Source organism: Mytilus galloprovincialis, chromosome 9 (assembly GCF_965363235.1).
Source record: "Mytilus galloprovincialis chromosome 9, xbMytGall1.hap1.1, whole genome shotgun sequence".
Lineage (NCBI taxonomy): Eukaryota > Metazoa > Mollusca > Bivalvia > Mytilida > Mytilidae > Mytilus > Mytilus galloprovincialis.
In genome coordinates, this window is record NC_134846.1 from 63,942,577 (window position 1) to 63,963,977 (window position 21,401).

General features: G+C 31.3%; 2 protein-coding genes across 3 annotated transcripts; one reads left to right on the forward strand and one right to left on the reverse strand.

Moving 5' to 3' along the window:
* Positions 1-50: 50 nt before the first annotated feature.
* Positions 51-14,056, forward strand: LOC143045611 (STAM-binding protein-like A). Of its 2 annotated transcripts, none has more exons than XM_076218230.1 (10): positions 51-158; positions 5,613-5,831; positions 6,549-6,624; positions 7,379-7,471; positions 7,717-8,132; positions 8,731-8,929; positions 9,212-9,349; positions 9,803-9,915; positions 10,229-10,331; positions 12,303-14,056. In XM_076218230.1, the coding sequence occupies exons 2-10, from the start codon at positions 5,623-5,625 to the stop codon at positions 12,360-12,362; spliced, it is 1,407 nt and encodes a 468-aa protein (XP_076074345.1). In that variant the 5' UTR covers positions 51-158; positions 5,613-5,622; the 3' UTR covers positions 12,363-14,056. The 2 variants fall into 2 exon arrangements, with proteins under 2 accessions (XP_076074345.1, XP_076074346.1); XM_076218231.1 differs by lacking the exon at positions 51-158 and adding an exon at positions 296-411.
* Positions 13,151-20,065, reverse strand: LOC143045612 (glutathione S-transferase 1-1-like). Its single transcript, XM_076218232.1, has 5 exons — positions 19,926-20,065; positions 18,071-18,241; positions 17,160-17,218; positions 16,602-16,746; positions 13,151-14,777 (listed from the first exon to the last, which is right to left on the reverse strand). Exons 1-5 carry the CDS (start codon positions 19,980-19,982, stop codon positions 14,493-14,495), a joined length of 717 nt encoding a protein of 238 aa, XP_076074347.1. The 5' UTR covers positions 19,983-20,065; the 3' UTR covers positions 13,151-14,492.
* Between the last annotated feature and the right edge of the window lie 1,336 nt (positions 20,066-21,401).

Below are 21,401 nucleotides of genomic sequence, written 5' to 3' on the forward strand. Positions count from 1 at the left end.
ACACATTATTACCTATGTTAACACTGAATTAAGAAAATTATAGAAATCTTATCTTATTCAATATATTTTTTTCTGTGCAGACTGTATACCACGGAACCTACAGGATGTGTAGTTTAACAGCAGACAGAATTTATTTTCCTGATGATGTTTTTAAATAGGTCTGTTCCTTTTTTAAGTCATAAATTAGCATTGCCATGATGCAGTTGCATGTGAAAACTATCAAGCTATTGATTTTCATTCAACTTAAAGATTCACAATCAAGGTTTTCCCGTTAAATATTATATTTTGATGACTCAACCTCACACTTTTGTTGTAAATATTGATTCACACCTCAGCAGTATCCTTTAATCAGTATATAATATTACATTTGCTACTGAGATATATTTGGAATTGATGCTTTTGGTTTCAATTGTAAGTTTGTTTCATCTCTGGTCGAATACAACTAACCTCGAATCTATAACAGTATAACAGGGCCAATACAGAAACAGCAAGTTAATTTATATATATATATAACAGTTAACACTATAGTACCCCAGTAGTCTAATTAATTATGACGTCTGGCAAGGCTATTTTTTTTTTAGGATGCCTTTCTACGACGTCATAACGATGAAGCCATTTTTTACGTCTGAGAGCAAATTTTGGGGGGAACTTTGCAACAAATTTTTTATTGCCGGCTAGAAATTTTTACTTAGTTTCAAAGTCCTACCTTTTTTGTGCTTATTGATGCAAAATATTTCCAGAAATATCCATAAGAAATGATAAAACAAGATACAATTCCATTATTTGGACTAGTACGCCAGAAGCACATAGCTTCGTAAGAATTATCTGCCTTTTAGCAATGTTTTGAAAAAAGATATGCATCGAAAACTGATAAATTTTTTTATTTAAACCCATTATTACTTTCTTTTCAAATTTATCACAGGCTCAAATTTTGAATATATATTTCTGATAGATATAAGATTTTTGACTGGAGTATTTATATGCAAACCAGTGAAAGTTTAGGAAATAACTCTAATAAGAAGTAAGGGACATCACAACAATTGAAAAAGGCCTGGAATGGTGTAATGTTTAATCAACACCATTGCCCTATATTTATAGTTAATATATATATACAGTGTATATTAAAGGGATAATTCGCGATTTTTCACTTTTCATCTTATTATGTTCATAATACCATAAAAAAACATATTCACCAAGTTTTATTTCGATATGAAAAGTAATAAAGGAGAAAATTGGGAATTATTCATTTTATTTTATCAAACTTCCTGACTTATGTGACGTAGTTTAAGTCTTTGAGCATGCCGGGAGTGAAATTAATCTCATTTAAGTCTTGTTCGTTAACCATCTAATAACCCTGTTTAAAGCGCATCGACGACTTTTGGTGTAGCTATTAACCAACGAAAAGTAAGTGATAGCCATGCAACTTTTTAAATTAGATTGTAGGATTCATGTGTGGATTTTTTATACGAATTCTAGTAATTAAAGTAAATAATACAATAGAACATTTTTATGATTTTTTTTCTTCAAATACTTTAAACAAACATATGAAACTGACGACGATCGATAGTGTATTAAAAAATACATGTTTGTATTCTGAACTTTTTGCTTCATTCCAAAAAACATTTTCACTTGCTTGTACTGTGGAAATAAAATGTGTCTTATTTTTGTGACACTTATGCGCAGTTAAACTCAAGGTAATTAAAAGATTAGCATTATGTAATTTTAATCTTTTGATCTTCATTCAGTGACACCTAGGCGTCACGGTTCAGCATTTCAGGTGTGAACAACATTTCGTATGAATGATATACGGGAGTCAGTTATAGTTATAGACACAGAAATGTAAGAAAAAGAATTAAAATGAATTTACGGGAGAAATAAGGTCGCACAATAACTGGATAGCTGTTGTATAGTTTTATATATTTTGCATAAGCTCACTTTTAAATGAATTATGACTTCTGATTAGTTTTGTAACGATAAAATACTGTATTTTAATTGAATAAATTTATAAATAAAAAGAACCTTCTAAACACGAGTGTATGAACTAAAAATTGTACTTTTTAAATTAAAATCAACAACCTTTAATATTTCAAACCGATTGCAATTATATAATTTAGTCCATCCAAAGCGATCTTTATTTACCTATTTAGGAATTAATGTTCTCATCAAAATATATTAAATCTCACAACGCATGAATACTTCAGCTATTTGAAAAAAAAGATGTTTTAAAAAATTGACAGGAAATTTAAGGATCCTCTTGGAATGGAATCGAAAAATTACGAATAGAAATTCTTTTCAAGTGTGAAAAACGTCAACCAAATTTATTCATAATCGGGAGCGTCCTTATTAAAATAGTCTTCTTCTCACAACGAATAATACTTTAGCTATTTGACCAACGATGTTTAAAAAAAAAAGACAACGAATTTAATGTCATCTTAATTTCCCTATTTTTGAATGTAATTATAAGTCTGTTCAACTGGCAAGAATACCCCTAAAGCGGACAAGCAGTTTATTCTTTAAATTGCTGTCATTGAATATCAAGAAAGAAAATAAATCCCGAAATCAATTTGAAACTTTAATACTCAAAAGTTTTCCTAGAAAATATTCACATCCCTTGGGGTTTATTAGTGTACGTCCAGTTGCATATGTTTTACATGAATGTGGGAACAATTGTGATGATGTCGAATTTCTTCCTTTATTGGAGAACGATCTAATTGATATATAAATTTGTGATTTTACTATGTTCATAACTTCGATGAACCGAAGCAAGTTATTATATCGACCTGTATTTAAATCAAATTGGTCCTCTTCTTCTTCTTCTTTTGGTATACAATAGTCTATCGAATTCGATGATTACATTCTGTTGGCATACGTAGACTAGTCTATTTACAAAACTGTTACCCCATTGGGCAATTTACACAAAATGTATGTTTCTTCCTTATGTTCAATGTATACATCAGGGGCGGATCCAGCCATTTTAAAAGGGGGGTTCCTAACCCAGGACAAAAAGGGGGGGGGGGTGTTCCAATTACATGTCCCCATTCAAATGCATTGATCGTCCAAAAAAAAGGGGGGGGTTCCAACCCCCGGAACCCCCCTCCCCCTCTGGATCCCAACCTGTACATGTATATATTTTAAATTGCGATATAGCTCCGTAACTTTCTATACAGGCGTAGAAATGAATCGTCGACAAGTGCGTACAGTTTTTTTAAATCAATATTTCTGGTATGTTCCAATCTGTCCTTTACTATTGACAACGAATATATATTACATTTTCCCAAATTAAACATTGCAAAAAAATGTAAATAGATTTTTATTTTATCAAATCTTTTTTTTTGTGTGTATTATTTATATTTTTATAAATAATATTCTTTACACCAGTAATGTTATTTATAAACAAGCGTATGAGTTTAGTAATGACTAGTATATTATATCACTTTCGGACAAGCAAGACAGAGATGTTTATTATACCGGCACCTGATAGTTCAAAATGGAGAGTTATAAGTTATCGGCCGTGTACACTGATCAATACCTACAGAAGTGAAACGATGCACGAACTTGCAAGCCCGACAGGAAATCGCTTGAATACCTGGCTGTGTCACCTCACACCAAATTAAAAAAAACCGCCCCAAACTGATTCACCAAATCGCCCCACTTTTTTAAAAATCGCCCCACATGTGAAATGTGTTAAATCCCGTTGATATTACTCCTGCCAAACTCGCCCCACTTAATAGCAAACGGTAATATCTAGATTAATATATAATTTTCATGTCTGCCAACTCGCCCCACTTTAATGAAAAGTAATCTACACAAAATACAAACAAACCGAAAATTTATGTAATTACTATTATTGATATACTGGAATTATAATTCTAAATATTATTTTCGTATTGTTGGAGAATAACTGTATTCTTGTAATCTTAGTTATTTGCATAACAATTGAAAAGAAACCTGTTAATTGTATCATAATGCAATATTAAACATGTTAAAGGATTTCAATTAACAGCAATTTGTTATCATAGCAATTACCGGATTGGTTACTTTTGTCTCTGAATTAAGAATAATTCAACACTAACGAGCAATCAGAGAAAGGCAAATGTTACTTTCAAGTAAATATCAAAGAGAATGCCTATTCATTCATTTACCATAAGCGTGTGTCGTGTTTTTGTTAGTAAAAGTAGTCAAAGCAGGTTTTGTTGTTGTAGAAAAATTGATTGATAAGTTTTGTTTATGGTTAGAAATCAAACAAAAATGAGTCATTTATGGCTTGGTATCAAAATTGTAAAAAGCAAAGTGGTCGTGTCAACTGTCCAGTCGTGGAAGCAGACAGCTATTGAACTTTAAAATGACAATGTATTCATGTCTTCATGTCTTCATGTTCTTGTTTCTAGTGCTGACATTTAATCTAGTACAAATGTACTTCTTTTTATGTTATCATGCCAGTGCTTGTCATAATTGATCTAATGCTTGTTTGTTTAAAATGTTATTGTTATGCATACTTATGTAGATGTGCAAACATCTGAGAATAAAATTATGTAAACACACATGATTCTTGACTTATTTTATTGAAAACTGCATATATTTACCATGAAAAACACGTCACAAAAATGCTGTTCCTGACCTTATTTCTGTTTTATTTCAACTATGCAGAAGAAAAGTACAAACAAAAAAGAAGCTTTTCAAACGTTCTCATAAGTGGGACCAATTGGAAAGCCAACACACATTACAGTTTAATTATTTTATTCGTAAGTGGTGCTAGTTGGTAGCCTTTGACTCTATTCATACTTGTACTTTTCATAAGTGGGGCTAGTTGGCATAAATCAATTCATCAAGATTTTTCTATTTTTCACAAGTGGAGCGAGTTGACATTCACGTTACCGAAATACTAATAATCACTTCTAACTGCTATTTAAAAAAAAAAGGAATAGCATATATTAACGGGATTTAACCCATATACAACGGAATAAAATCTTTTTCCATTAGTGGGGCGAGTTGGCATTACAAAATTCATCCTGGTTAATAATATATTTATCTAGATTTTACCGTTTTCCATTAAGTGGGGTGAGTTGGCAGGAGTAATATTAAAGGGACTTAACACATTTCACAAGTGGGGCGATTTGGTAAACCAGTTTGGGGCGGTTTTTTTTTAAAAGTAGGGAGAGTTGGTTAAAAAGTGGGGCGATTAGGTGTGGGGCGATTTGCCAGTGGGGCGATTTGTCATGGATTCTTCCAACAATTTATTTTTTAATTCTTTTTTGAATGAGCTTGTACTTAAAGTTATTCAATAAAATAGATCCTGAATATATAAAAGATTTTTTATACAGCTCTGTTTTTGCTTTTGAAACTTGTAAATTGTTACATACATGTACATGTATAAATTGTATGTGTATTTCATCTAATGTCCTGAAGTTACAAATGTATCTGAAATATGATTTTTTTGTTCATTAAAGATTACATGTAAAATCAAACAATCTAAATGCATGACTACCATGAGTACAATAACCTATAGGCTCTAGAAAACTTTGTGTCTCTTGTTTAAGCTATTATAGTCAAACTGTATTTATTATTGATATATACACATGTATATATATATTGTGTATACTATATATTTGCAGATAGTATGACATGGCTTCCCCAGGAATATTTTCTGAGGTCCGTGACCCTTCAGAAAGGGTAAGACAGCTGTGTAATTATGCCTGTAAAGTTGACATTGACGAAGCCATACCTCCAAAAAGATATCTTAGATCAGGGCTGGAAATGATGAGGATGGCAAAGGTTTATCAAGAAGAAGGAAACTATGAAAGTGCATTTATTCTGTACACAAAGTTCATATCGTAAGTTGAATTCTTCTTGAGAAATTAATAATAAACAACTTTTTGTTATTAATTACAAGTATTTCGCACTCACATAAAGGGTGTGGTAGCCCTTTATTTTTCACTTTTTCACAAATTTTGAGATACACTTATCCAAAAACTCAAAAAATATAGAGAAGACTCCTATGCTCTTTCTTTTTAAATAATATATATATATATATATGTAATATTTGTATAATTGTGTAAGACAAAAAAAAAAAAACTAGAAGGTGTGCAGTAAAAAAGTTTGAATCTCTAGGGGGAAGGAAGAGTGCAGGTCTGGATAGAATCATGTTTACTGGTTGGAGTTAAATTATCACGATCAGAAGTTGTTATGTACAAATGTATCTTGATAACAGCTGTTTAAAGAATTTACAATGATTAACCAAAACATATAGATTTAAAATGTTAAAAAGTTGGAGACCATGGGTCCATGTTTAAATCATCACAAATAGGGCTTATATTCATTTAATAAACAAGTGTTTTTCATTGATACCTTTCTTTTAAACCAAAAAATACACAATAAAGCTAATTATGATAGAAACATAACCATGAGACCCTCCATCCTAAAGTGATCTGGTTAAACAACATTTATGCTTTGAACAATGAAAGTGTTACTTTGTCTATAAGAATCTTTTGTGAAATAAATTCATTTGCTTATGGAATATCTTTGTTTCAAAACTTGATTTTGTTTTTCAGATTATTTGTTGAAAAGCTCCCTAAACATCCAGACTTTAAAACAGCTCCCCAAGCAGATGTGTCAGCCATTAAAAAGGTACTGTTATTGTGTTATCTCTGTTGCATATTTGCCGTATAAGAATCACTTTCATTGTTATCTTGGGTGCCTGCAGACTTGAATTTTTTATATGCAACTCTTGATTACCCCCTTAATGAAAACCAATCAACTTTCATAATCAAGTAAGTAGAGAATTTGTGTACTTCTTGTTTTAATTTTTGCTAACATTGAGTTAGGTGGGTTCCTGCATTGTCAGATAGGACATGCCAATTGTCTTTATACATGGAAGTATTTTATCTAGATAGCTACCAAATGATTATTAATTACTAGAGTTTCCTACAATGTACATAATTTAATTACTCTTTAAATGAGAATTGAAAAAATCAGCAAAAACATTTTTTGTAAGCATCTTACTTTTTAGACAAAATACAATCTCCTTTCCTTAAAAACTTCTGTTGAGCTTTCATTAGTTTATTGTGTCTAGATGTTATACTTCTTAGATATATTATAAATTTTAAAGGAATTTTACATATAACTTGATGTATGAAATGATAATTATGATTTGTTTTGATTTCCATTTGATATTTGTAATACAAAAATGTAAGTAAAGTGAGTTTAATAAACCAAAGATGAGAAGAGGGTCAAATTATAATCTGTTTTATTAAGAACATGTTTTTTTCTGTTTTTGTTCAAAGTTTCTGTTTTGGGATAGCTAGTATATTAAAGTTTTTATTGAAAACTGAATACTGTGACATATTTGATTAAAAATCTTTTTAATGTGTTTTTTAAACAGAAAGTGGTGGCATCTTTTGCATCAGCAGAAAAAATAAAAGCCAAATTAAAAGAAAGATATACTGCCATAGAAAAAAAGCGACAAGAAGAGGAGGTGTGTATTTTTTCTGCTATTTTTCAGCTGAGTATTAAATGACTTTTTAATGTGGAGACACATAACATTAAAAACACAGGTTCAATGAGATAAACTATGACTAGTATAGGAATACTTTTATTATAGTGACATGTTACATTGGTTATTATTTATGACTGCTAAGTTTTGTACGCATGTATTTTGTTGTGTGCTTATAATTGTATAAACTGGTATCTTGTTTGAATTAAATGATTAATAATTTTTAGAAAAGAATCCAGGAAGAACTTGCAAGAAAGCAGGCTGAGGAAGAGGCAAGGAGAAAAGAGATAGAAGAATTAGAGGAATGTAAGAGACAAGAAGCTGAAACAAAATGGTTAGAAGAACAAGAGGCAAGGTTACAGGAACTTAAGCGACAAGAAGTAGAAAGACAAAGACAGCAAGAAGCGGCAACAGCAGCAGCAGCAGCTGCAGCGGCAGCTGGGATAAATAGTGGTGCTCCACCAAACTTTTTAAACAATCAAATACCTTCTGCACCACCTGGAAACTTATCTTATATTCCTAATGACTTTGGTGGATCTACTAAACTTGTAGATATAGATTCTCAACCTGCAGGAACAGGACCTATCATACCTGATAGAGATCTAAAGAAAAACCTTCTGATAAATGATGGACCTTCAGTATCGTAAGATAATGTTATGTTTTCACTCTAAAATGTGGCGCTATATTACAGTCACTTTCTTTGTCACTCCTTTCTTTCTGATATATAATACTCAGATTCTTATGAACAGAATGACTTCATATCTGATGAACAGCTTGATAGTGATAAGTTGTAATATATGAGCAATTTTCAGGTCTGTTAGACTGACTCATTTGCTTGAAATTTTCATCACTCATTTCTCCAATACTACTGAACAGTTTGACTTCATATTTAAAATAAGGGCGTTTCAGATCTGTCAGATACCTCCTGTTTTCCAATAATTTGAATTATCGCTCTTTTACGAAATTTTCCTTTGATCCCACTGACTGATAATTTTCTTTCTCAGTAGAGTGATATGCAAAATTATCGCTAGAAACTAAGGGTGCATGTGGCCGTTGTCAATGAAATTAACAATGTCGTCATAGGTTAAGCAGGGATAAACAGATTATCATTGGTCATATTTTTATAAAGCTTATAATAATAGCAAAAATAAAAGAAAATACTCATACCATAAAGATGGAGTGTAAAGAAAAAATGCTATCTGTATGTAAGATAGATAACTGAATGTATTTTTTTTTTGTAGATCTCCTTTACCCTCAGTAGACAGAACAACAAAACCTCCAGCATATGATCATTTTATGAGCACTGGTAGCTCTAGTGGAAATAAGTTTGGGTTAAGGGATGTGATTATACCCTCTGACCTTCCTAGGAAATTTTTAGTCAAAGCGGAACATAACACATTGAAAAATATAGAGACATGTGGCATTCTAGCAGGAAAACTTGTAAGTACTGTAAATTCAGAAATTAATGTGTGCATTTATTATTATGAATCACTGATAAATGGTAAATATGTGGCATCTTATTTATGCTATTGCTATAGTTTTGTAGAAATTATCACTGGTTTTATATCTATAGGCAGTTGAAGTTTGCCAGTATTAAACAGAATAAATCTGTAATGTGGACTTCCATTGAAAAGGATTTACCTTATCAGGTCTTTGAAATTAAGATAGTGTATAAACAGCATACTTGCAATTCTTATACCAGTTGTTATGAATTTATTGTAGAGACACGATGCATTTGTGATTACCCACCTGATTTTACCGAAACAATCCGGTACTTCAGATACATGTGTAGCTGAGGATGAAGAGGATCTTTTCTTGTATCAAGAACCAAGGGACTTAATCACTCTAGGATGGATACATGTAAGGAAATACAATTATCTTGTAATGTATCTGTTTAAATCAAGACTTTCATACTTTTACTTTTACATTTGACACTAAAATTTTAATCTTTACCATGTAGGGTCATAATATCATAGTCTCTATCCAACTTGTTTGTTGTTTTTAGTTTTATTTGTAGATGCTTTAATCAACATTTAAAGATTGTAAATGAATACATAGAGAAATGCGATTTTTTTACGAGTGAGGTATGATATTCTGTGGATCCTCACAAAACAGAGGTCTTAAATTTCTTATCTGGGTAATATATGCTTTTCAATATGTCAATAATAAACATATGATTCTGGTACAAATACTTCTGTTTGCATGTCTCAGTATTGCCCAAAATATAAAATCAAAAACTTTGTGTGGTCATAGTAAGAGTAAATGTTTTTTGGGTAAACTTCTTTGCACATAAAATGTAACTTCTTTTTACAGACACATCCTAGTCAGACTGCTTTCCTGTCGAGTGTTGATATGCACAATCAGTATGGTTACCAGGCAATGTTACCAGAGGCAATTGCTATTGTCTGTTCTCCAAAATTCAATGAGTGAGTACTCTAATATTGGGTTTTGAAATTGCCTCTACAGTTTATGCAGGTATTGATATGATAAGACAAGGGAGTTATGTAGAACACACCCCTCAGAAAAACTAAGTATCTGTATTTTAGGCATTTGTGTTTGTTAAAGGAAAGAATTCTTTTTTGACAGAGCTGAAGCTATTTCTGAGCTTATTTTTTTATACATGTAATATTCTTAAGTTTCATTTAAAGGATTCAAATATTAAGGAAAAGAAAAAACTGAGACATGTCAATAAATATCAGATAACAAGACCAATTTAATTTGTGTTTGGATTATTTTTAGAACTGGTATATTTTCCCTATCAATAGAAAGAGGACTTGTAGAAATAGGATCCTGCAGACAAAAAGGATTTCATCAACATAATAAAACTCCACCATTATTTGAGGTAAGTGGTGCCAACATAATGATCTTATTTTTTTTCTCACTTTTTTTGAAAGAGCAAATTTTGCCCCTCTTTCAAAATCTATTGGATATTCAGTGTTTAGGACAGCATGTTTAAACTATTGCAATGTTTTGGTATGCACTGTTGATGAATAATTAGAATGAATGAGATTCTAAAACAGTAAATTTAACATTTAGTAGATAATGTTTTCATTTTTGATGGTTGATATTTTCCAAAGAGTTAACTGAATTTTGTGAACAGTTATGAGAAAAAATGTTTTAGTATTTTAAAATACAATTTTTGATCACATATAAAATGAAAAGCTTATTCATCCGAGGTCAACTTTGCCAGAGAGAGTTGGAACCTTGGTGTTTATGCCCCACCTACGATAGTAGAGGGGCATTATGTTTTCTGGTCTGTGGGTCTGTTCGTCCGTCCGTCTGTCCGTTCGTTCGTTCGTCTGTCCATTCGTTCGTTCGTCCGTCTGTCCTGCTTCAGGTTAAAGTTTTTGGTCGAGGTAGTTTTTGATGAAGTTGAAGTCCAATCGACTTCAAACTTGGTACACTTGTTCCCTATGATATGATCTTTCTAATTTTAATGCCAAATTAGAGATTTTACCCCAAAATCACGGTCCACTGAACATAGAAAATGATAGTGCGAGTGGGGCATTCGTGTACTGAGGACACATTCTTGTTTAATACCTAAATTATTGACAGTAAATTTTTAGAAATGTATGTCGTAAATTCAAGTCAGTACAGAAACATTGTCAACTGAGCTTATGATACTCTTAGAATTAATAGTCCACCAACAGTAGTGATAGTAAAGAAAACAAATTTGAGCTTTCTAAAAAGCTTTGAACTGCTTTGCTCTATCATAATTTAAGGTAATATGTGTGCATGTGGTGGTGGGTTAAATATTGGAAATGTACTATTAGATATTGATTGATATAAAATGGATTTACTTTAAGAGTGTGTGTTATAAAAAATGTACACCCATGCTTTTAAAATTTTGTTCAATTTACCTGATGAAAATAAAATCATTTACAAATAGACATGACTCATGAGGTGTGCCTCTCTGTAGTTGTGCCTAGATTGGCAGGAGTTATAAAATACAGATAATGCCTTTTTGTAAACATTGCACATATGACCATTGTTTAACAAATCAATTTGTGTATATTGCAGATTTACAAAGCAAATAATTTCAATATTAAATTTCATTGTGCAATATATGCATAATAAAACGTACATGAATCAATGACTGTTGATTATAACTGTAATACACATAGTTAACTTTCCGATATTTGATGTCTTATCCTGAGACGAGAAACGTCTGTAATTCTTTATCTCATTTAAGCCAATAGCTGTTGCTGTATTTCAGCCTCATCAAAAAGCAACCAATCAGAATCATTATGCGATAAGTAATTATTTCAAGATGGCGTGTATGTCGACTAAAACTAATAACTCCACACCGTGATGCGAAGCAAAAAAGAGTCACAATTTGAGGCTGGAAATTTGTTTGAAACTAAGAGATAAGATAAATTAATATTTGTAGAAGGATTTCAAAAAAATTACTCAATCAGGATAAGAAAAGGTAAAAATCAGATGTTAAAGGTGTACCTGATTTTCAAAAAAATCTATATTAACATTGGAAAAAAATCTCTTCAAATAATTCATTGATGCATTAGAGATTACTTTGGATTGATTATTATTTGTATGATATCAATTTTTGATGAAATTGGCGAGTGTTACTATCCAAGTTTAAATCATATCAAACCTCCCACTAGTATGACAATTACTTGTTGTTTCAATTAATCTATATATTCGATCAATTCTCACAGATCGTATCAGACTATGTGTGGCTGAGTATGTATACATTACACACAGGCAAACGGACATACCTCAAACAAACAAATTGCTATTGAATAAACTGTCGTTATGAAGATATTATATTACACATCTCTTTTCATTGTTACAGGATAGTTCACATGCCAAGACTGTAGATACCGAGAAAATTGAGGTAGCAGATTTAAGATGACCCTACCAGTATATTCAGCAATATAATACAGACAGACAATAATTAGACTCATGCCATCATGTGTATAACTTCAGTATTGTTGTGTTTGTGGAGGAAAAGAGTCTTTTAAGTGATTTTTTTTTATTTTGAGGTGGTATGATCCACTGATCAAAACAATCCATCAATTATTGAAGTAAGATTTACTGCATCAGAACTGTGATCCTCATGTATATGTGAATTGAACATATGTGAAGCAAATGCAGCAGCACTATGAAATCTCTTTTGATATGTAAAGTGTATTGGTCTACTTAATATATGTTTTGCATGAATCAAAACCAGTAAGATACCTGGTATATGCTATAAAGCCTTCTCAGAGACTATAGGCATAATTGAGGCTTACTGTATGATAAAAATTGTACGTTCATTATTATATAAAAACATCCACAATGGGAACAACAGAACTGTATTTCCTGGACTGCAATTTGACTTCTAGTTAAGAGGTGAAAATTTGAAGAAATAATATCATTATCCCTTTGCCAGAAAAGATTATTGTTCCAAAAACACACTACACATACATATTTTTTTCCTTGCAGAAGATGATTATTCATATGCTCAAATCTGCTTAATTTAGGCTTTGTTTGATAGTTTTCTCATTGGCAATCATATCCAACCCTCATTATTTATATTATAATCTTTCACAGTACAGTTTATTGGTAACTGAAAAACTAAGTGTATGTTGATAACCAAAGTACTGTTATTAGAATTGTGATTCTGTTTCTAAGCTAATGACTGAACGTTTGCCTCTGTCATCTCTTAATCTCTTAACCAGAAAAAAGGAAGACCTGATGACTTGTTGTCTCTTGTGGTTGTGTCACCACAGTAGTATCTGCTATCTTTTATGCAATACATGTATCTGTATTTTGGTAATTTCTTTTAAAAATCATCATTCCAATTTATGTATATTGCAATAGGCATAAGAAAGGCAGATTTGTACATTGGCCTGCTAATTTCTCTGATCTTTTACATTTTTTTTTTTTTGAAAATCTCGCAATTTAGTTAATACAAACTGTATAAATTAGTAATTGAAAAGAATCTGAAAAAGTTTCAGTATATTGCATGCTATTCTCCTTAATATTCTCTACATATTTATTTACTTATCAAATACCATCATGACATATTATTAGACAATATTTTATTTGAATTTGTTAATGATAAACCTGATGAAGATTTACTACAGATTATGTTATTCTGTGTCTGACAAAATTATGAACCAAGGAGATGTCATTAAATAAAGCAATGATCAAACAACACAAATATCAGAACAACTAAATGATAAAGTTTATCTAGCCTTTATCACAAATGAGTCATTCTCTATTCAGCTTTATTGTTGCAGACAATACTTTAGTATTATATTTTTTTTGGTATTACATTACATTTTAGATGTAGGCTTTGCCAGTATTGTTAATTTTTGTTAATTTTTGTTAGGTTTTATTTATTACATTTTCATTTACTATGGACATGGGAGATGTTTGGAATATGCCAAGGCAGCAATCCAAAAACACAAAAACAATCTATTGTAATCCATGTAATGAATTAACTAAAAATATGTCTTACACTGCTCTCATTTCTGTGAAATAATTATGTACTATGAAAATAAATGTATTTTGTAATTTATTGATTTGATTTTATAATAAATAATTTATATGAATTCTTAATGTGTTTCTACCTACTTGAAAGTATGTACATTTGTATCACAAAAAGGGGGCAAGAATGTGGCACAGCTGTTATCTGAATACATAGTATGTCAAAGTTACGATATACAAAAGGAGATATATGAACATATTCTATATTAAAATGAAACATTGCACAACACTTGAAATAAAAATTATATTTACTAGTTCTTATCTGTTTTCAAAAGAAGACCATTCCAAATCAAAACTGAAAAATCAATATAAGCAAAAATAATTATCGTGCTAGAAAATTCACTGAGTAATTCTACTAAATATTATCCTTAAAATAACAATTAGATGAGCCATTCAGTACTATGTTAAATGAAGATTTCAGGATTGTAATCACATAAATGATTGTGAAATTGCTGTCTATAATTCTGTGAACAGTTTTGATATTGAAATGCACTTTTCTTTTTTTGGTCTAAACTGATTTCCATTCATAAAGACCTTTATTACATTCTGGCCACCATGGCTGAGCTTTCATTCTTTGGTACCATGTGGCCAGGTCTGGCCAAGCATCTAAACGATAACCCTTAATTTCAGTCAATGAAATGTTTGAAGCCATACTAATATCTGCTATGGTTAAATTATCTCCAGTCATATAATGGCCACCACCATCAAACAGACGATTCAGGTAGTCGAAAGTTGCTCTCATTGCCATTTCTTTTTCTGCATCAGGGGGTTTCCCTTGAAAGAGCTGAGGATACTGAAAAAAAATAAAATAAATCAGAATAATTTTGTTAATTCCACTTTGTGCAGGTTTATATATAAAATAAAAGAATTAAATTGGAACAGACTTCATTTTAGTTGTACTATAGACATCTCATAGTGGTACCTAACATTGTTGTGCCTGTTTGGATACTCCTGAGGCTTGACAATTCCAATCTTGGACCATGTATATACTTGCTAAGAGTATACTCTTCTATTTAAGAAATATGGTGGATCACCCAAACCCCTTCAACTGTTTAAACCATCGATACAAAAAAAAATATTTACAAAGACCTTGGTAATTAAAATGCTGAAAGTCAATATCTACAAAATTGGATATTTGAATTTTTTTCTATGATCCTCTTTAAGATAAATGTATGATGAGCTGCCATCAAATATGACCAGTATAGTTAAAAATTATCAATTCCCTTCTTTATTTAGATGATTCTTGTTTCGATTTTCTTTGAAGTTGTTATTGATATCCTCTTTTAATTTTGAACATATCACCATTTTCACTTAAGATAGAAAATGTTCCCAAACAAAATGATAAACATAAAGTTCTCAAAAATCATGTGATGCACCAAGAGCTAACAAACTTTAGATAGATTATGAATTTATTATTCATTAAAAATTTGTTTAATTCACCCAACCAGCTTGATACATTGATGCTTCTGTAACCAGAGAAAATTTCTGGACAATTGTTATGTGGTTGTCATCTTTCTTTAGGGTTATGGTATTGTTTGGTGGTTAGGTGAGATGTAAGGTGCTTGCACCGCTCTTGCCACGAGTTGGCCTGGGTTTTTTTAATGAATTATGTCTTTTAATTGCCCAATGGTATCTTCACCCTATTTAGAATACCTAACTTAAAGTTAAATTATTATTCTTTCCAGTCAGACAGATAGCAAGGCACTCACACCACAGCCAGAAGAAGTTCTTTATTCAGAAGACAGAATATATATATATTTTAAGGTAGCACAATACAAAGATTTTTGTACTTCCAATCACTAACCTTTGAAATGCTGTAACTTTCTTATGAATGCATAGAAAATAATAAAAGAGGTATGTATAGATAGATAAAAGATTAATCTTTTAAATGAATGCAATATTTTTATTATGCAATCATTATGTAATTAATTATTATGTAATTAGTGGCAAAATCTGGGTAAGTTCACTTGAATGAATTTAGCTCTATCATCTCTTTAACTATACAGAAAATTTTAACGGAATCTTAATCAACACATTATGGGCTTCAAAAGGGTGTCTCAGATTGTTTCTATGGTGTTCCATTCTCTCATAAATCTCTAATTAGTGTAAACCTCCTAACCACATAAAAGAAGATAATGTTCAATTAGGTGTAAAATTTGTTCTATACATTCTATCTGAAATCTGAGACACCCTTTTGTAGATAATGGCCATAGGAACAACATATAATAAAATCAACCCTCTAGGGATAACTATGCAGAAGCTAATTTCATTTGAAAGAGGAAATTTGGTGAAAAATATTTTAGACACAGTTAACATTTTAATTGGTTACATAATTGTTGCATAATACTAACATTGCATTTATTTGAAAGAGTAATCTGTTAGCTATCCAAAACCACCAATTTTATAAATTTTCAAGCATTATTAAGAAAGTTACAGCATTTTAAAACTTGGGAGTTGGAGTTATAAAATCTTTGTATTGTGCTACCTTAAGCTTGAATATTTATAGATTCAAAATAAATTATCTTTAGTGTATTTTGTAAGGGTTAAAGAGTTCACGATAGGCAAAAAACAGCAATACAGATTCTTTATAGAGTCTTTAGCGAAATATATTTATTACCATGTATTCTGTTACTGTTTTGTACACTGATCCTAGATCATAGTATAGTAATCTGTCCACTATAGCTCTCTTCTGGAGGTCTTTGGGATATAGGTAGGAATGTCTGCCTCCAAACTTACTCACTAGATACTGCATTACAGGCCGACTGAAAAGGGATCACAATGAAATGTAATCAGATTTCAAAGAATATTCAACTAGTTGTATTTCGATTTGTGAATAACAAGAAATGTAGTTCAAGCGATTTTGTTTTCATTGGACATTAACGATTTTGATGAAAGTGCAATCAAAATTACAGTACCAATTTAACACAATATGATTATTTGATTTGTGTCTAACTGCAAAGAGCATGTAATAATGACCTTGTCCCAGCACTTTTTTGCTATCTAAATTGAAACCTGCTGAATACTCTGTACAAAATTGGTATCTCAATGTCCCATGTTAGGTCATTTCCAGTATAGTACTAGTACTCTTCTATTTGTTATTTTGAATAATAAGAATGACTGTTGCTAGCTTAGATCGATTGTACTTATAGACGAATACTTTTCAACAGATACATACCTTTCCCATAATGAAAAGTTTCCATCTACTAAGGTCGGTAGTGTCATGTCAGGATTTATCTACAAAACAAACATGAAGTCATATTTGGACAACCTCACCTAGGACCATGATATTTAGTCAGTTTTTTACGCTGGTCACTAGCATTCGAATCTTACTTCATGTTATGAAGGAAAATATCAGCATTTAGGTGTTAATGTAAATTGAGGTTCAGTGTTCCAGGGTTTAATTTCAGATTTTATTTTTGTTCACTTTCTACTGAAAACTGGAAGCTAAAAATGCATATATTTTGACGAAAAAATTTTGAACTGAGATACAAGAAAAGTATTGGTCAAGGCAAAATTATAACCCAGAACAAGTCATTTTGAGGTCTGATTTGCAATTGACGAATGTTGCATATTTTGTCCCATGAATACACTGCTTAGCACATTTTCCTAAGATAAGACAACAACCAATAGGTAAAACCAATCGTATTTTAAAGCGTCTTTTATACAGAATAGAATAGAATATACTGATCTAATGTTCTTTTGAACAAAACACCAACAAATGAGAATCCAGTCCAATACAACATTTGCATCAACTAAAGCTTATTCAACTGTATGTATTAAATAAAACACTTCCTCTGAAGGACTTTACCTCCAAGTCATTGACCTTTTCGTGGTTTGACATCAATCAGCGTTCTTTGGGGTATATATCAATGCTGTTTTGGGTTGAAAAAAGTGGTTTTGAATGACTCATTGACCAAACAGGTAATTCTTTCATTATCCTTTCTTTCACTATTTCTGTGTTTGCTCTTGAAACTTTTTCTTATTTTATAACAAAAAATAATAGGATAAAATATTATAGATAGATGTAGAATTTTGTTTTGAGCGGAAACTTAATTCATTTACGGTGTGTTTTCTATTCTAACTTACCTTTGCGAATTCCGGAGTTTTATGTTCGCCTTTAAATGGATCTACGTATTTCAAATGAACCGGGATTTCTGCAGCTTTTGTAGTCATCCATGCTGCCCTAGCAGGAGCACTAAGCCCATGAATATATAACGTAGGCGTTCCTTTTGCACCACCAGACTGTCCGTTTCCCATCTGAAATTATAGGATATTATTTTGCTTGTCAATAGCAATTGTTTTAGTTATAATTTATTCTAGTATTAAGGCTAGCTAAAGTTGACTATGCTTATTCTTTTGCACTGTAGGAAGTTTTCGATTAAGCCTTCTCAATTTGATAAAATCATGATGGTTGGTTGATGTCGCATTTTGGTGAGGTCACACGTTTGTTTTAATTCATATATCAAATTTCATCATAACATGATAGAAATATGGACTTGTGTGCCTTTTTTCTTCCTCAGTAAAGTTCTGTTACTTGAGTGAAAATTTACCGTGAGTTCGGCCGCTGGTGCACTGATCTGTATTGTAAAAGGGAAGTTGGAAATTTTCACTTGTATTTGTTTCCTACTGGGAAAATGAAACCCAAATGAAATCTCAATCTGAAAGTACTTGAAAGGGGTTTTCAGCATTTTTCTCATATATTATACATGATTAAAGCTTCTATACCGATTTCTCTCTCGAGCCGAATTCATCAAGGTTATCGGTCTTCTGCGATTCCATTTGTATGTGTGTGTGTGTGCGAACTCATTTGATTATTCAATAGAACTGCGTTCGCAATATACCTATTTCTGGTGAAAACCATAGCTACTGCCTGTGGAACATGATACATCAATAGGACAGCAAGCAATCACACTACCCTTTATGCTGGATTTCCAATTTCATTTCGTCCTTAATCTCTATATATACTTTCAGTTGAGATATATTTCGTTTTTATGTTCAAATTGTTTAGAAGCTGTATAACAGATTTATTTGATAAAAAAAAAGCAAAATCCATGATATATATCATATGCATCACTTTCGAGCTAAAAAAAAACAAAAAAAACCCAACAACACACAAACAAAAAGAAACTTGAGTAATATTGATTCTTTTTTTTTTTACAGAAAACAAATTAGTTTTCTGGTTTGAATCGTGTTACGTTTTGGTCATTTCAGATCTTTTAAAGCTCACACTATGCGGTATGGGTTTTGTTCATTGTTAACTGTCATGTAGTACGATGAACTGCAGTTGTTAACTTCTATGTCATTTGGTTTCTAGTGTGGAGTTGTCCCATTGGCATCCATACCACATCTTCTTTTTTATCATTATTTATACTTAGAACCCCCACCCATGTATCTTTATTTTTGTTTTGAGTTTAACTTTTTTTTGCAAATGATGGTTGCCAATTATAATCAGGTTAGATAAGATATTTATAAAATGTCGTGGACAAAGCACATGGAACTGGGCCTACGAAACCTTTCCGGCTTTTTAAATTCATAAAATGTGTTGGTATTAATAGTTTGAAAACCGAAAAGCAAAGATCCCTAATTTCGTAGCATTAATTTTTGGTCAAATATTTTGGGAAACAAGCGAAATGATATTTTCTACTGTTATATTGCAGTAACTTATGATACAGACTAGATGGAACTGTAAGTGTTGTCGCTGAATGTCGCTATCTCTTTAATTGTTTTTCAACATCCTTATTCTGATATATCTAATCAACGGAGAATATGTGTCAACTAAGATCCATGTAATAAAGAATAAGGAAACATTTTGTAGAATATGAATGAAAAATAACTGCAGTGCCAGTTGTAACTAATTAAATTATAAGAACCTAGCTTCCATAGCAACAAGATTCGTTCCATATTCTGTATTATCACTAAATATACTCATAGGAATAATTACCTTTGTTCTAACTACAATTTCCTCCGGTTTCTGTCTAAAGCACAAACACACCAACATGAGGATAAATTATTTCTTTCAACTTCATTCGTCGATCTATGTGATAATGTCCATTTATTTTATTAACCAAAATAGTGACACTAACAGGCTAAAACAATTAAGCTAGCGACCAAGTATATCTATAACAAGAAACACAAATGCATGTTCCGGAACACAAAATCTAGTTGTCATTTCACTTGAGCTTTTTAAATTTCCGCTCGATTAAATTTGTGATATCCAACGGTGAATACACATCTCCGTTGTCTCTCTGAAACAATAGGATTTTAATTGCAGGATTATTTGGAATTACAGTGGATTTTAATTAAATAATATTTTTTTCAAACCCTGGTTCGTGAGTTATTTTGTTTGAAAGTGTAGTAAAATTTGAAAGAGAATCAAAATATCGTTTCAAAGACATTTCGATAGAAATTTGATCCTAAATTGCGTGGACAATTAAAATGTAGCTCATAACAACTTAGCAAATTAAAACTGCGGAAAGGTTTTTTGGGCTATTGACACTATAACTATACTGAATGGACATCTTAATCGGACAGCACACAGTATAGTTATATTGATTTTTTCTATCTTTTTTGTGATCACCTTTTAACTTATTTTCTTTATTGCATTTATCATATTTCTTTGGAAGGACCTGCATGCCATTTCCTTTGATTGACTTAAAAAAAAGCTTTTTTGCGTTGTCGAACAAGAATAATTTACTTTTGTAAGCATTGTCGTGAGCTTAACAGACGGTTGTTCTATACTTGATTTCAAGACCATTGTGATCAGAGGCTCGTACCATCAAAATAAGTGCAGATGCGGTAAAGACTGTACTTGTACTGTAAGTTTTGTATCTGATTATCACAAGACGAATAATACTTTTTAGTAAGTTGAGCGACTAGGTAATGTCACGAAATGCCAAGGATACATAAATTAACATAGGACTACTAACAGTTACTGAAAATCTGAAGAACTCAATTAATCTGATTGAAAAATTATGTCTTCATCATATGAAAATCTAGCACAATCCTTGCCGTTAGGGGTTTAGTAGTCACAACATTATAAAATATATGAGAAGAACAGACCACGTATCATGACAACAACTGGTTTTCGAATAAATGTGTTTATTTTCGATATGCCATCTTTAATGACTAGACAACAGTATCATAACTGTATCCCTTCTGATTTTAGTCTGTTTAAAGGTTTGGTTGGCGTTTGAGCTGAGTGCCGACTTTTTTGTGCTTTACCATAAAATATTTAATGCCAAATGCCTGAACGTCTGAATAAGTAGATGCATCATTGCTTTATATTTACGAATGATCAGACTTGGGGTAATTGTAATTGTAATCGTTAATCAGCTGTAATTGATTACAATTTTTCAAGTAATCAGTGTAATCATTAATCAGCCAAAAATCTGATTACATGTAATTTAATTTAATCAAT

What these genes read in the sequence shown, in the direction of transcription:
- LOC143045611 (XM_076218230.1), top strand. Translation starts at nt 5,623, where the DNA reads ATGGCTTCCCCAGGAATATTTTCTGAGGTCCGTGACCCTTCAGAAAGG. An exon ending in GCATTCTAGCAGGAAAACTT is followed by an intron (nt 8,930 to 9,211) that starts GTAAGTACTGTA and finishes AATTTATTGTAG; the next exon opens with AGACACGATGCATTTGTGAT. An exon ending in AAACTCCACCATTATTTGAG is followed by an intron (nt 10,332 to 12,302) that starts GTAAGTGGTGCC and finishes TCATTGTTACAG; the next exon opens with GATAGTTCACATGCCAAGAC.
- LOC143045612 (XM_076218232.1), bottom strand. Translation starts at nt 19,982, where the DNA reads ATGTTGGTGTGTTTGTGCTTTAGACAGAAACCGGAGGAAATTGTAGTT. An exon ending in AAACTCCGGAATTCGCAAAG is followed by an intron (nt 17,219 to 18,070) that starts GTAAGTTAGAAT and finishes TTTGTTTTGTAG; the next exon opens with ATAAATCCTGACATGACACT. An exon ending in AACTTTTCATTATGGGAAAG is followed by an intron (nt 16,747 to 17,159) that starts GTATGTATCTGT and finishes ATCCCTTTTCAG; the next exon opens with TCGGCCTGTAATGCAGTATC.